This window comes from Gigantopelta aegis, chromosome 4 (genome assembly GCF_016097555.1).
Source record: "Gigantopelta aegis isolate Gae_Host chromosome 4, Gae_host_genome, whole genome shotgun sequence".
NCBI lineage: Eukaryota > Metazoa > Mollusca > Gastropoda > Neomphalida > Peltospiridae > Gigantopelta > Gigantopelta aegis.
Window position 1 is genome coordinate 30,161,705 of NC_054702.1, and position 14,797 is coordinate 30,176,501.

The following is a 14,797-nucleotide window of genomic DNA, read 5'->3' on the forward strand; positions in this document are numbered from 1 at the left end:
CAAATCAGGGATAAAAGGCAATTGCGTTTTAAGGGTTAAACAATTAATTAACTACGAGCAGATTATTCAATGACAATATTAAAGAATGATGTTTCAGTGACAATATTAAAGAACGATGTGAATGGTGGGTGAAGTATACCATTCGGTGAAAATGGTGTAACAATTAGGAATATTTATACAGCGATTCCCTTGAAATAAAATGATATGTAAATCCAGTACGAATACTTCAGAGGGTTTACTGCTTGAGTTTTTAAATTCCCCACTATAGTCTTAATCATGCACAATGTTTATTTTGCGACCATGATCTTGCATACCTGTAATTGGTCAACAAAAATGGGTACAACCTTTTGTCTCCCAATTATTTTATTTTGGCATAACATACCCACAGAGAAATCTTTTTGTTCTGTTTTTAAGACAAAATGTCTAATACATCTTATGAGTATCTCTCCTGCTCTGTAACAATGGTCTAACAATGAATGAATGTTTAACGATGCTCCAGGATGAAAATACAACGACTATTGGGTATCAAACTAAGAAAAATATAAAAATGAAGTGACAATGATCTAACAAAATCAAGACAGACCTACAAGAAGTAACAGTATAAACAGATTGTTATCTTTTTATATATATATTCAACTTGATTTTCATCAACTTGCAGTTCAGACATGCTATGCTAGACACACTCTTCAGTTTACTGCTATGTGGGTGGCCTGTCCGGGACACAGGTTAATGGTTAGTTGTCAGTGGCTAGTGAACGAATTCTGTGTAGTGGTCATACATCTTCCCATTAAGTTTTTAAACCTCTCTGAAATGGGAGACAGTACAGGGATACAAACCCAGTAACTACCAGCGTTATATCTTAACCATTGCAACACTGAGGTAAGCGTGTCATACACAACAGATGGTTTTTACACCCAACATTTGATGAATGTGACACGACAGAATACATTCATTCAGTCAACTTATTTTCGTGCTTATATCCAAGTAAAGTTCAAGCACACTGTCCTAAACGCACAACTCAGCTATCTAGACTTGTCTGTCTAGGACAGTGGGTTAGTTGTTAGTGGTCAGTGAGAGAGAAGAGGGTGTAGTGGTATTAAACCTACCCATTGAGTCGTTAAAACTTAGGGTGGGAGCCGGTACCAGGCTGTGAACCCTGTACCTACCAGCCTTATGTCAGATGGCTTAATGTCGACACCATCGAGGCTGGAATACAATGGTTCCAGTCAAATTGGTCACCTCTTGAATGCGCCAAAGACTACCATACAGTGCTACTCGCTTTATAACAGTGTGCATTCTAGCCCAACTTCATGCTTGCAGGCCCAACTGTGTTAGTCTAAAGCACCCTGCCTGTCTGTGTCAACATATATCACAAATTGTATCTTTGAAAAGACACTTCAATGCTGTCAGTTCACCAGAGTCCAAATTCTTCAAATATATTAACAAGATACTCTTTCATTTTGGGCTAAACATGGTCCAGTTCATCAGGATTTGAGCACCTGACGGTTAACACGTAAAACAATGCTGGAAATGGCACCAGAGCTAGAAGCGGTAGTTCAAAACTTGGATTCTTCAGTTCTGTCAGTGAAATTATTCCATAGGCATGTAATATCCAGTGTCCAACCAGTATTGTAAGATTCCTGACACTGGTAAAACTATCTATGATCAGGTCTTTGATATTCTGAAAATAGGAAGAAAAACAGGATGTACAAATAACTGTAGTCAAAAACTTAAAAGAAGCTAATCATTTATTTTTGACGGGTTATACTGATTATTGATGATAAGTCACGGGCGTAGGAAGGTGCCAAAAAGTGAGGGGGCACACACACCCACACACATATAAATACATGTATAAATATATAAAAAACATCGCTGTTACCACAAAGTGGGGGGGGGGGGGGGGGGCACAAATGGCCCCCTTGCCCCCACCACTTCCTACCCCAGTCTAAACCAAAGTAAAGTTTGTTTTATTTAACGACGCCGCTAGAGCACATTGATTTTTTATCTTATCATCGGCTATTGGACGTCAAACATATGGTCATTCTGACACTGTTTTTAGAGGAAACCCGCTGTCGCCACATAGGCTACTCTTTTTACGACAGGCAGCAAGGGATCTTTTATTTGCGCTTCCCACAGGCAGGATAGCACAAACCATGGCCTTTGTTGAACCAGTTATGGATCACTGGTCGGTGCAAGTGGTTTACACCTACCCATTGAGCCTTGTGGAGCACTCACTCAGGGTTTGGAGTCGGTATCTCGATTAAAAATCCCATGCCTCGACTCGGATCCGAACCCAGTACCTACCAGCCTGTAGACCGATGGCCTGCCACGACGCCACCGAGGCCGGTGAGTCTAAACCAAGACTAACTCTAGATGAGTAGAAAATTTAACATTACCTTTTAAACTTCATAAATTGAAAAAAATAAAAAAATAAAAATTTCAACAAAATATCATTCATTATATGATTTTTTCCCTGCCAAATTAAAATTTGCCAGTTACTTTTTCAAAATTTGCTAATGTTATTGGCAAATTTGGCATTCTGCGGAAATTGTACAAATGATGTAATATAGATATTTTGGGTTTCTATCTCATAATCTTGGGCTTCCGACCTATGTTCTGGGATTCAAGGAAGCATGGAATCCTGCTAAATTCGGAGTCTGAATATAAATTTAGTTAGCTCTAGAGGTCTACATATCCTAAGTAGGTGGCTATGTTTGGCATGTGCCAAGACAATGTATTTTAACAGTAACACAACCAGTACAGATGTTACAATAGGCAATAAAATGGATCATTTATTGCTAAAAAAAACACCTAAAACCCATTTAATTTAATAATTATAATTTAAAACAAGCTGCATGGTTACTTTACCTGGTCTTTCATTGAAGCAAGATGTATTGCACTTGTCACTACAGACACTACCAAGATAATATAAGGGAAAGCATAATCTGAAAGAAAAAGATTTAAAAAAAAATTGTTTAGTAACACCACTACAGTACATTGATTTATTAATTGTGGGCTATTGGATGTCAAACATTTAGTCATTCTGACATAGAGTCTTAGAGGAAACCTGCTCATATGTTTTCCATTAGCAGCAAGGGATCTATAGGTATTATTTGAATGAAGTAAATGCATTTTGTGCAACAACAAAAATATTCTCAACTGTCTCACACACCTGTAAAAAAACAAATAATAATATTTCTGAAAAATAGAAATTAAGAAAAAGATTTGCAATGAAGGCAATGCTGTTAATATAAAAAAAAGCAGCAAATTATATAAGAAAAGATATTCCTATTTCTATATTATAAAATATGCAAATGTTATTTTCTGCAAACAGATGTTCTTGTATAAACACATCTTTTTAATTCATAAGTTGTAAAATTAGTCTAAATTCCCTCTAATTTTCATTAGCATGTGCAATTACAAGTAAATAACATTTCTAAATAAAATGTGCAGCCTTATAAGTCAATAGAAATTGTGAAATTATAACTTTAACGAGGTAATCTCAAACATCAATCTAATTAAAATTAGCTCCACTATTACATGTGGATCTAACAGCAGCCAGTCCACCAATCAAAACCTTACTGGCAAAATCATGCCAGTGATTTGAAAATAATTTGAAAATATTCCGAATTATCCTGAGGGTATACGATGTTTCATGTGAATTATGAATGCCTTATTTAGACCATTAGAACTAATTTTAATCAGATTGCTAACAACACTGTGTAGTCTCCAATGTCCAGGTAACATTTCGTCTGTAAATAATAATTTAAATATTGACCAATCACACTTCGCCTTTTTTAACGTTATTTGGGAGCATACAAATTCTAAAAATATCGGGCGAATCTATTTTAGTGGCCGCAGTACAGCAAACCATACCAAAATGTACAGGATGTGTTATCAGTCTTCAATTTTACATTAAAAATTATTTATTTATTTATAAAAAAATCCCAACTAAATCAGTCTTCAGTTTTACATTACAAATTATTTATTTTATAAAATAAAACATGTTTTAAGGCATTTGTAATTCACACGAAACATGTCGTATACCCTCAGGATAATTCGGAATGTTTTCAAATTAATTTTAAATCACTGGCATGATTCTGCAAGTAAGGTTTTGATTGGTGGACATGAGCTCCAACTGGCTGCTATTAGATCCACATGTAATAGTGGAGCTAATTTTAATTAGACTGCTGAAACATGGTAGCTGGATAAATTTACATCAATATTTAATAATCCTAGTCATATAAATAAGTTGGAGATGGGTTCTACCACACTTGCCCAAAACCAGATCTTCCACCCACTCCTCCCCCACACCCAACCCACCCCCAGTCTTTAAGCAGATATTTACAAAAGTTAATTTGCACAGCTTTAAGGCCAAACAAAATAAATTTTTGGTCTCTGGTCAGCATGTGCATCGATTTTGACCCTCGTGCTTCAAAAATCAAATTTCTTGCGGTATGATGCCAATTTTTGCCGGGCTTTTCTTGCTATGACGTAAAACTGCATTTGGAGCCAAAATGCCATCGCGCATGAATTAGGACGTGCATTCTAATTTCAATTTAAATACACCCCTTATTTTGGTATCAAATATACCCACCTTTTCTGTGCAATCCATGCTTTAAAAACAATAATAAAAAATAAAAAATACATTGCCGCATCAATTATGGAACTTTGGTCTGACCAGAGACCAACTTTCTTTTTTGCCTAATAGTTCTGCATTGGTTAGTACATGTACCCTCCAACTGTTTTACCCATAACATGAAAAGTAATATTACAACACTATGATTACAGGTACTCCTGTAAATGTTGCATTTATAATATATGTATTTTTTTAAATCAAACGCCACTCATAACATTAAACTCAAATAGAAAGCTGACACCCCTATCTGAAATATGCTGTTTTTCAGATTGGAATGTTGCATTTCTTCTTGTTGGCCTAGCATTTGTACTAATTGGAAACATATATACTGAACAAAAAAAGAAACTTCTGATTTGTACATACAGTATTTGTTGTGTTAAAGAATTCATTGTGTAATGAAATTATATAGGTAGTATTAGCCTTGAGCTGTATTATCAGGATTCATGAATTTTATCGATTATTTTTGCACAGTTAATCGTCGACAACGTGAAATTCAATTTGCACGTGCATGCATGGTTCGACATGTCCCATGTAGTATTCGGTCAATTTGTTTTACTTGTCTTACTGACAATGTTGTCAAGTGAACGAAAACGTTTCAAAATTTGTAAAAAAATTAACGTTTTTTACATTGTAGCATTTTTAGTATGCCAAGAATACCCAATAATTTACGCGAACGGGCGATTGGCATGCTAGATGCTGGCATGTCAACAGAAGACGTTGCAAGGCATGTTGGGAGTTCTAGTTGAGCGATGTAAGATTTTGTACAACAGGAAGCACCAACGACTTGCCACGTCGTGGACGTCCGCATGTTACAACGCGTTGTCAAGACCGCTATATCATGAACACGCATTTGCACAATCGATTCCAAACTGCCACTGCTTCTGCTGCTAACACACCTGGGCTTCATAATAACCGAATCAGCGGGCAAACTTCGTAATCGTCTGCGGGAGAACGGTTTACATGCACGACGTCCTTACGTCGGTTGCGTTTTAACGCAACGTCATCGTCTAAATCATCTTAATTGGGCACGTGTACAGACTCGTTGGATACGGCGATGCTGGAATACTGTTCTTTTTTCGGATGAATCCAGATTTTCTTTACAACGTGGTGATGGCAAGGTGCGCGTCTACCATAGGAGAAATGAACGCTATGCTGACTGTTGTGTTCTTGAACGAGATCGTTTCGGGGGTGGGGGTTGTGTCATGGTCTGGGCAGCCATTGCCCATGGTTATCGTTCACCACTAGTCGTCATTGATGGCAATTTAAATGCTCAACGTTACCGCGATGACATTCTCTCATCACGTCATTCCTCTGTTCCATAACAACGCCAACATCTCGATTTTTCAGCATGATAATGCCACCTCTCATACAGCTAGAGACACTGTAAATTTTCTTAGGACAAATAACATTGATGTCATTGATGACAGGTCCGCTAAAAGTCCTGATCTCAACCCCATCAAGCATGTCTGGGATAGTCTGGACAGACGATTGAGGCGTCGTCCCAACCCACCCGCTAACGTCAACGAACTTCGTCAAGCGCTCATTCAGGAATGGAACAATATACCACAGGCAGAAATCAACACTTTAGTCAATTCTATGCACCTGCGATGCACTGCAGTGGTAAATTCAAGAGGTGGTCATACCTGTTATTAAGTGGGTGGGGGTTTTTTTTAACCCCCTACCACATTTGGTCAAAATTTCTCCCAGTTTCTGTTAACCTATGGCCATAATTTTTGCACCAAACGATGCATCATGGAACACTCTTTAAACGCATATATAACAATTATTCCCCCGGTTTGTTTTCATCAAGTTATGTTCAAGCAAAGTTAGCGGAAGTTTCTTATTTTGTTCAGTATACATGTAAGTTAAATTTAATGCTATGAGTGAACTCAAAAATAATCAAAATGAAGGTATACAGCATCAGATGTAAGAAACTGTGTATTTCAGACTGTACTTCAGTCAAGACATTTGCAAAATTGACTGTTTAAACACAACTTGTAAGTGTGCTCTATTCTCACATACATAAATAGAATAAGGCTAAAGCAAGGGTGGAACCATGATTTTGTAAAGAGGGGGGGTCACAAAATTTTAAAAAGGGCAAGTCTGAGTCTGCCAAAAGAGTGAAGTCTGTGGAGGGGTTCGGGGCATGCTCTCCTGAAAATGTTGAAATAAAGATACTCAGTGTTGGGCAGGGGTGGGTGGGTGGTCAAGGGACCCGTGGATCTGCCCGTGAAGAGGATGCTCAAGCTAGTAGCCCTGTCTTTGGTTAGTACAACATTTTGATCAGATGTTTGATTTTCCTAAAAATAACTTACACAACAGTCCTCCAAACACAGCTTGTACGACAATGAGTATCGGCAAAAAATAGAGAGCAGCATAAATGGACTTCGTGCCACGTGATTCGACAAACTTGTATGAGACAAATGTTCTGGTGATCAAGAGAAAGATGAGTGACAGGGAATAGTAGATCATAACCATGGAGTACCTGTGGAAAATAAAAACAATTTTAAAAAAGAAAGAAAAAGGAATTTGATGGTGCATACTAGAATGATAGTCTAACATACCAAACAGTCTGTTTCTATTGCAGGCCTGTAGGAACCGGGGGGTACATGCCCCCCCCCCCCCCCCCCCAACTTGTGACCCTGTTTTTTTTATCATATTAATATTTGCCATTTTAACCAAAATCTTATATAGAGTTTGTACCCGATTCATCAGTGCCCCCCACCCACTCCCAAAGTCGTTCCTACAGGCCTGTATTGTTGTCAAAGTGTGCAAGTGACTTTTTGGTTTCTACTAATAATAACTTTTGTTGCAAAAATATTAGTGAAATAATATCAATGCTAATTACTAAACTTATAATAATAGCCAAATGCTAATCAACAAATAAAGTTTCATTATTTTGTACCACTTAATTACCAATGATGAATCCATTTTGTGACCAAAATAAGTTGATATACCGTACTAAAAATGTATAATTATATGGACATTAAAAAATAAGTCCAGTGAAGTTGTTCTAGTTACCACAAGTCAAACATGTTGTGACCTTTTCATTTTTTAACTTGCTGTACAATGACAACTTGTGATATATCTGAAGACTTCATTTGTTAATATTATCAATTAATAATATTATTTGGGAATCGGTTGGAATTTCATCATCGATCATCAGTTATAATCCCCTGGCATCAACCAATCAACTTTCGATTACACAATCGGTTAGAACAGGAACATAAGAAGGATTTGAATTATAAGTACCATACACCTGTTGTCACGTCAACTGAGATCTACACCCTACAAATGGCTAATTTTACCTTTATTAATTATTAATTATCTTTTTCTTTATGTACAAATGAAAACAAAGACCAACCCTAACATATTTACACACAGGCATACAGGTTCACATTTTCTAGCGGAGGAAAGCCCAAATTGAACGTAAATGCCAGAATTTGAATAAAACATTTATTCATATTAGCGTTAGTGCGAAACAGTAACAGTATATATATGTAGTTGCAAACAAATCACTACACATTTTTACATGGATTACGAATAATACTGATGAAAATACATTGTGAAATGGTTTCATTTTACCCAAATATCTCTTATCTTTTTCAGGGCTAGCTCTGGATCAGCAGAAAATTTTGCCAAATTATCTATTAAACTTCCAATACCCAGTTATTTTGTAACATAATATCAATTAGTACTTCAAATTTTTTCGCCAAATTAATATAAAATTTGCCAATTGTTTTCAGAATTTGGAGAGTGCCAGTGTTTTGTCTGAATTTGATCATTTACTCCAACCCTGGTGTGTGTGTGTGTGTGTGCATGTGTGCGTTTATAATCGATCATCACATCGGTAGAGCTAAACCGTACAAATGATCATTGGAATATCACTATTTATCAATAAAATTCAATGATTTTTAAAGGCATTTTTCATGACCCTTTAAAAACGTTCAAGGATTTTGTCTGCAATAGTCAACATAACCTGATACTATTACAATATTTTCATGCAAACTGTTGGTATATTATTTTAATTGACAAAATATGAATCATCAATACATTTTAATTTTTTATAACTTTCCATGACTCAACTTAAAATTTTCATGTCTTTCCTGGCCCGGAAAATGACATTTGCAAAATGTATGACTTTCCAGGATTTTAATATAAACCCTTTATGAATAGCCACACAGCACTTACAGAGGGTACACCATTTCTTGTGTACAGTGTAGGGTTGTTGTGTAGTTGATGCTGGGGTTGTACAGTAGTGTGTACCAGTCAGAGAGGTGCCGAACGCTGCACGATCGGATATTGAGGCTGCCCATGGGGTCCGACATCACAAGGGTTAACACTGCCGCCAACACACTTTCAATCAAAGCACAGAGGTGAAGAATAATCACCCGTCTACAAATCATGATAAAGAAAATTTTGAAAAAAAAGAGAGAACACAAAACAATACATGTACTTTTTAAATGGTGTCATTTATTAATGAAAAACATGTTTCATCATGAATTACCATTACTAACTGTTCAGTATATATTATATAAAAGAACTGTCCAAAGAAATCTAAAATAATAAACAGTGCTTGCTGATGATTAAAACATAAACTGCTCTACTAATACACACAAAATGAAAACAACATCATGATGATCTTTATTCAAAACATAAAAATAAAATTAATTTAAGTATGGAAAGTAAAACTAACATCAGAATGTCACCACTTTTGTTTCTTAGAACTTCAAATTCTATAAATATGAAGATGGGACAAACCAAACAATCCAGCACAGTTATCAAATAAATCCACAACTAAAATTAAATCAACAGAAAATTAGTATGTTAATGGAAAGTACTTACACTTTTTGGTTTATGACATCTGAGCTATACTTGTTAAAAATAAAATCTGTGACCTTTATTGTACAGTGTGTATACATCTGTTGACATTAATTGAAATTATTGACCCTGGTTATTTCATTTACTTTTAAACATGAACTTAATTATATTAATGAAAATTGAATACCATAATTACTGGTATTCAGCATCAATGCCTAAAATTACTTACTTTTTTCTTCTGGTTGTGAATTCGATAAAAAACCAGTGTAGGACAAGTGAAAGAAGAGCCATGAATCCAAGATACAGCTGGTCGTATAGCATAAGATGTCCAGTACATCGTACACATAACGACTGATCGTCTGGCTGGTAACCACGGGGACACGCCTACATTAAGTTAATTACAAACATTAGTAACTAGAATATAGTTTACATTAATAAATACTTAAATATGTAGTTTGTGTAAATTTAACTTGCATTTAATAGATTTACTGTTAATATATGAACCCTTTAACATAGGCTGCCACAAAATGTCTTTTAACTGTAACATCAGAAGTAAACAAAATGAAATAACAGAAATAAGTAATTTCCTTTAAAGATGAAAGATAAATTTAACATTCTGCTCTTAAGAAATATCTTGATAATTAATATTTTATGTAAAGATTACTGTCACAAATATTTCATTTAAGGTAGGCTGCCACAAAATGTCTTTTAACTGTAACATCAGAAGTAAACAAAATGAAATAACAGAAATAAGTAATTTCCTTTAAAGATGAAAGATAAATTTAACATTCTGCTCTTAAGAAATATCTTGATAATTAATATTTTATGTAAAGATTACTGTCACAAATATTTCATTTAAGGTTGCCTTCATGAAAAACTTTAAAGGTTATGTGCATCTTCAAACAACTTAATAATTACTCTAAAAAAAAAAAAAAAAAAAATGTTATAAATGTAATGTTGTACATATATTATTATTGCTATTGTTGCTTACCCCACATTGAGCTTCTGGAACTATTCTTCCACAATACAAACCAGGACATAGATGTAATTTAGTTTCCACAACTACAACAAAATAAATAAATAATTATTCAATAAAAACAAACATAGAAAGGACATGACTTTTTCAGGGTTCACACATTTTGTTTCAACAAATGACTTTCCATTGCTTTTTAAAGGCATTTTCATGATATTGTTTTCTTTTATGATTTTTCTGTAAACATCAACTTAACCTAATACATGTATTTGCATTTGTATTGCAAAAACATTTTGACATTTGATGGCTTGTCGATCTCTTGTTGTATTATTAAAATGGGACAAAAAAGTAATTATTAACCATCATTTTCAATAACTCTGACTTTCCATTACTCTAGGCCTGAAAAATTACATAATGTAAATTCCATCATTTTCTAGAATTTCTATGACGTTTGTGAACCCTGTGATACTTGTAATAAAATAAGGTTTAATAATTTGCATGTTCACTCGTGAAATTCAACTTACATATTAGTGTTTAGTACACAGTTACTACAAGAAGAAACCCAATACCTCTACCTAAAACTGTATATTTTAGACACTTCTTGGTGAGTGTTTTAAAATCACCCTTTCTTTTTTTAACAACATGTCACAATAGAGCTAGAGGGCACTTGAGTTATAATAAGTGCTATATTCATATTACTTCTCATCTAACATTTACGACAGAGACTTTCCTCAACATCATTTTGCCGTATCTGTTATATTTTACAAATTATACTTTTCTTTCGTCTTTTTAAACTTAAATATTAAGTGCAAAATTTCTGTTGAAAAGGTTTTGTTCAAACATTATTAATGTATCTAACCGTGTTTGTACCAAATAATGTAATTTAAAAGTGTACCATTACGAAATACGGCCATAAATTGAAATTGCGATAAGATAGGCTGTGATATTTGGGCCTATTGTGTATGAAGCCAAAACGATGTTGCAGCAAGTGTTTGTCATCAAACTGCTAATTTTTTTACGACCCTATGTACAAATTGTCAGCGTCACATCTAGTGAATCCCATTCACTCAGCTCAATCTTTGCTGGTCCGATCAACAATTCAGTCATTATTGTGAATTTAAACACTCCATTAAGAGACAATTAATGCAAGTTTTGCATCAAAATCTGAACTGTACACTGATGATGTCTCATTGTGATGTCATTTAATTTACATGTCGATGATGTGATGTAAATCACTTACTGACCCAATTCATAGAAAAATAACATCAGCTGCTTACGTCTGCATTGTGGCTTGTTTGCAGCTGGTTTGTAATAAATAATATACTAAAACTAACTTGCCTGTCATACAATTTTTATGAAACTTGTGAAGAGTGTTGGTATCTGGCTTACTTTTGCTCGTCACAAAACCAAAATTGTTCACTCGTTTCATGAAAATGGCATGACATGGACGCTCATTTAGTATTCTATATTTACTATCCCTTTAATGTCTACTGTACTGGACCGACTAGTTACATAGTATTTATTTTATTGTTTTTAAGTTATGTGTTTACTTTACGGTTTCTTCATGTGCACAGCATGACTATTGATTACTATTACTATTTTGTTCGACCCGTAAACCCCCCCTTTCAATGGTTATGGTAGTTTGAATCTGGGTTGTTTCACCCTAAAACCATTTCGACCTCTGCGTTGTTTCACCCTTAGTCTTATTCACCCAGGGTTGGTTCGATCTAAATCTCATTCATACAGAGTCGTTTCGCCCCCCAAAATAAATATATTTATTATAGTTTTTAAGTATTTTTTTTCTTCTGTTTATTCATTACCAAATATTAGGTAATTTTCTGTCTTTGGATATTAATGCCTTATCAGCTGTTTACTTTCTGTCAGCTGAAGCTAGGCGAACTCAACATACTGTACTCAGCATTTGAACCTCAGCTGGGTTTGTAATATATACTACTCAAAAGAATTTAAGGGTCAGACGATATTTTCGACATTATTTTCTGAATGTCAATTATATTAGCTAGACCATAATGTCACGCATGGTATTGTTCCATTTTGATGAAAGTGGGTCTAAGCAACCCATAAATGAATTAAAATCCACTGTCATTGACACTGTCAACTAGTTCTAATGGCGAAAACATGCTTACATTTGCACGTAAATTAGGACGCAAGCGAAAGGTCTGCTAAGTGCCCATAACTTGCTTTTTCACAAAGCGCTTCATCTGCACGCTTTGCACGTATATTCCATGTTCCCAATGCTGAATTTCCGTATAATTGGAGCTTGCGTTCGTGTACGGTGCACACTCCAAATTCGACAATGGTACGACTTCAACTGACTATCAAAAATCGAGGAAGGGCTATTGCTTGGCTTCAGGATGGCAATAAGCAAAGAAATGTTGCTCTGAGACTTGGTGTCAGTCAGAGTGTCGTTGGCCGACTGTGGCAACGGTACCAAGCAACGAATTCTGTTCGAAATCGTCCACGTTCGGGAAGACCCCGAAGCACTACAAATAGAGAGGACCGCTACATCACCAATATGGCTCTACGTCAACGCACAACCACTGCACGCCGATTACGTGACAATCTGCGGACTGCGACTGGAACTCGAGTGTCTGATCAAACCATATGCAATCGTCTGAGAGCCAATAATCTACGCTGCCGTCACCAGGCTGTTCGACCACCACTTCTACCACGTCACAGAACGGCCAGACATCATTGGTGCACGCTTCATCTGCGGTGGCAACGTGTTCAGTGGGGTCGAGTGATGTTCACTGATGAGTCCAGGTTTAGTCTCCAGTTCAACGACGGTCGGGTTTGTGTCTACAGACGTCCTGGGGAGCGCTTCGCTGACGTTAACGTTAGACAACGTCACCGGTTCGGTGGTGGCAGCGTCATGGTGTGGGGCGGCATCTCTATCCACCACAGGACCCCCTTCTATGTGGTGGATGGCAATCTGAATGGAATCTGCTATCTGAATGAGATTATCCGGCCGTTGGTTCTCCCAGGCCTTCAGCAGATTGGCGGCGGGGCAGTTCTGCAGGATGACAATGCCAGACCCCACCGCGCCAGGGTGGTAACGGACTTTCTCAGACAACAAGGTATCGCCAGGATGGATTGGCCAGCATATTCGCCTGACATGGCCCCAATAGAGCACGCCTGGGACGAATTAGGCAGGAGAGTTCGGGATAACCATGCCCCTCCGGCCAACCTTCATGATCTGGGTCAACTTCTTATGGCAGAGTGGCAGGCCATTCCCCAAGAGTTCTTCAGACGTCTGATCAACAGCATGAGGCAACGATGTGTCGAGTGTATTCGCGCCAGGGGTGGATTCACACACTATTAAACGAATGTTCTAATGTGTAAAATCCATGTTTGACAACCTTCAACTTTGACAGCATGTCATGTGACTTTCTTGTATACAGTGACGTTTATTTGTGGGTTTTTTGTAAATATGGAACAATAAAAAAAAAATTGGTGTAGTTTACATCATCAATCTAATACACTCTGAAACTTACTTGGTTATAAATTTTTGACCCTTAAATTCTTTTGAGTAGTATATTTAAAAAAGAAACCACAGCACATCAGTAGTATGCAGTGTGACTGTTCATAAATTAATTATTCATGTGAATACATTGTCTGCATAATACAGATCACAATGTGTGACATCTAAAAATCAATGAATAAATGTACTTTATTAACAAAATAAAAATTAGGGCGAATCGAAACATGGGGCGAAACGACTCGGTTGGAGGTACGAATCGACCCTGCTCAAAACTACTCGGGTGAACTAGTAATAAGGGCGAAACGACCTGGTACCGGGTAGTTAATATTATAGGGTTAAGGTTAGTCTTTACAACTTTTAGAGTCTTTGATATTATCATATTTAGGGGTACAGGTCGAACTCTTTCCAATAGCTTTTTTTTAATATTGATTCTGCAATATTTGTAAAGCAAAACATAGTGTGTTAATCACTCAGTGTCGATGTTATTGTGTGTACCGGAGTTGGAGGGGATGGGGGAATGGGGGAATGGGGGGTGGGGCGGAGGATGCTCCGTTTGTGAATTTTTACCTTCTTTAAGTTCATCACACGTCACTTGAAAAACCGTCATCAAGCACATGCAAAAAATTATAATTATAAGCGCAACCTTATCCATTTCTCTAACAATTTGCGTCAAGATTTCAACGTTTGTTAGTAAACAAGGAGCGTAACACTTTCTTAAAACAGGAAAAACAAAGTTTCGATCAGACAATTAGTAGTTTCAATCGCAACTAGATTTCTGTTACAAGTCATAACCGAGAATCGAGACTACGGATTCTCCGAACTCACCCGAATAGTTCCGAGTGGCGAATGTTGACTTTTTTATTCC

The 14,797-nt window shown here is 36.3% G+C and overlaps 1 protein-coding gene across 1 annotated transcript; it reads right to left on the reverse strand.

Annotated features, from left to right (window-relative positions):
* Positions 1–1,082: 1,082 nt before the first annotated feature.
* On the reverse strand, positions 1,083–14,664 carry LOC121370347 (JNK1/MAPK8-associated membrane protein-like). The gene is made up of 7 exons (XM_041495502.1): positions 14,500–14,664; positions 10,452–10,522; positions 9,690–9,844; positions 8,831–9,034; positions 6,955–7,124; positions 2,869–2,945; positions 1,083–1,681 (listed from the first exon to the last, which is right to left on the reverse strand). Exons 1-7 carry the CDS (start codon positions 14,582–14,584, stop codon positions 1,466–1,468), a joined length of 978 nt encoding a protein of 325 aa, XP_041351436.1. The 5' UTR covers positions 14,585–14,664; the 3' UTR covers positions 1,083–1,465.
* Positions 14,665–14,797: the final 133 nt, after the last annotated feature.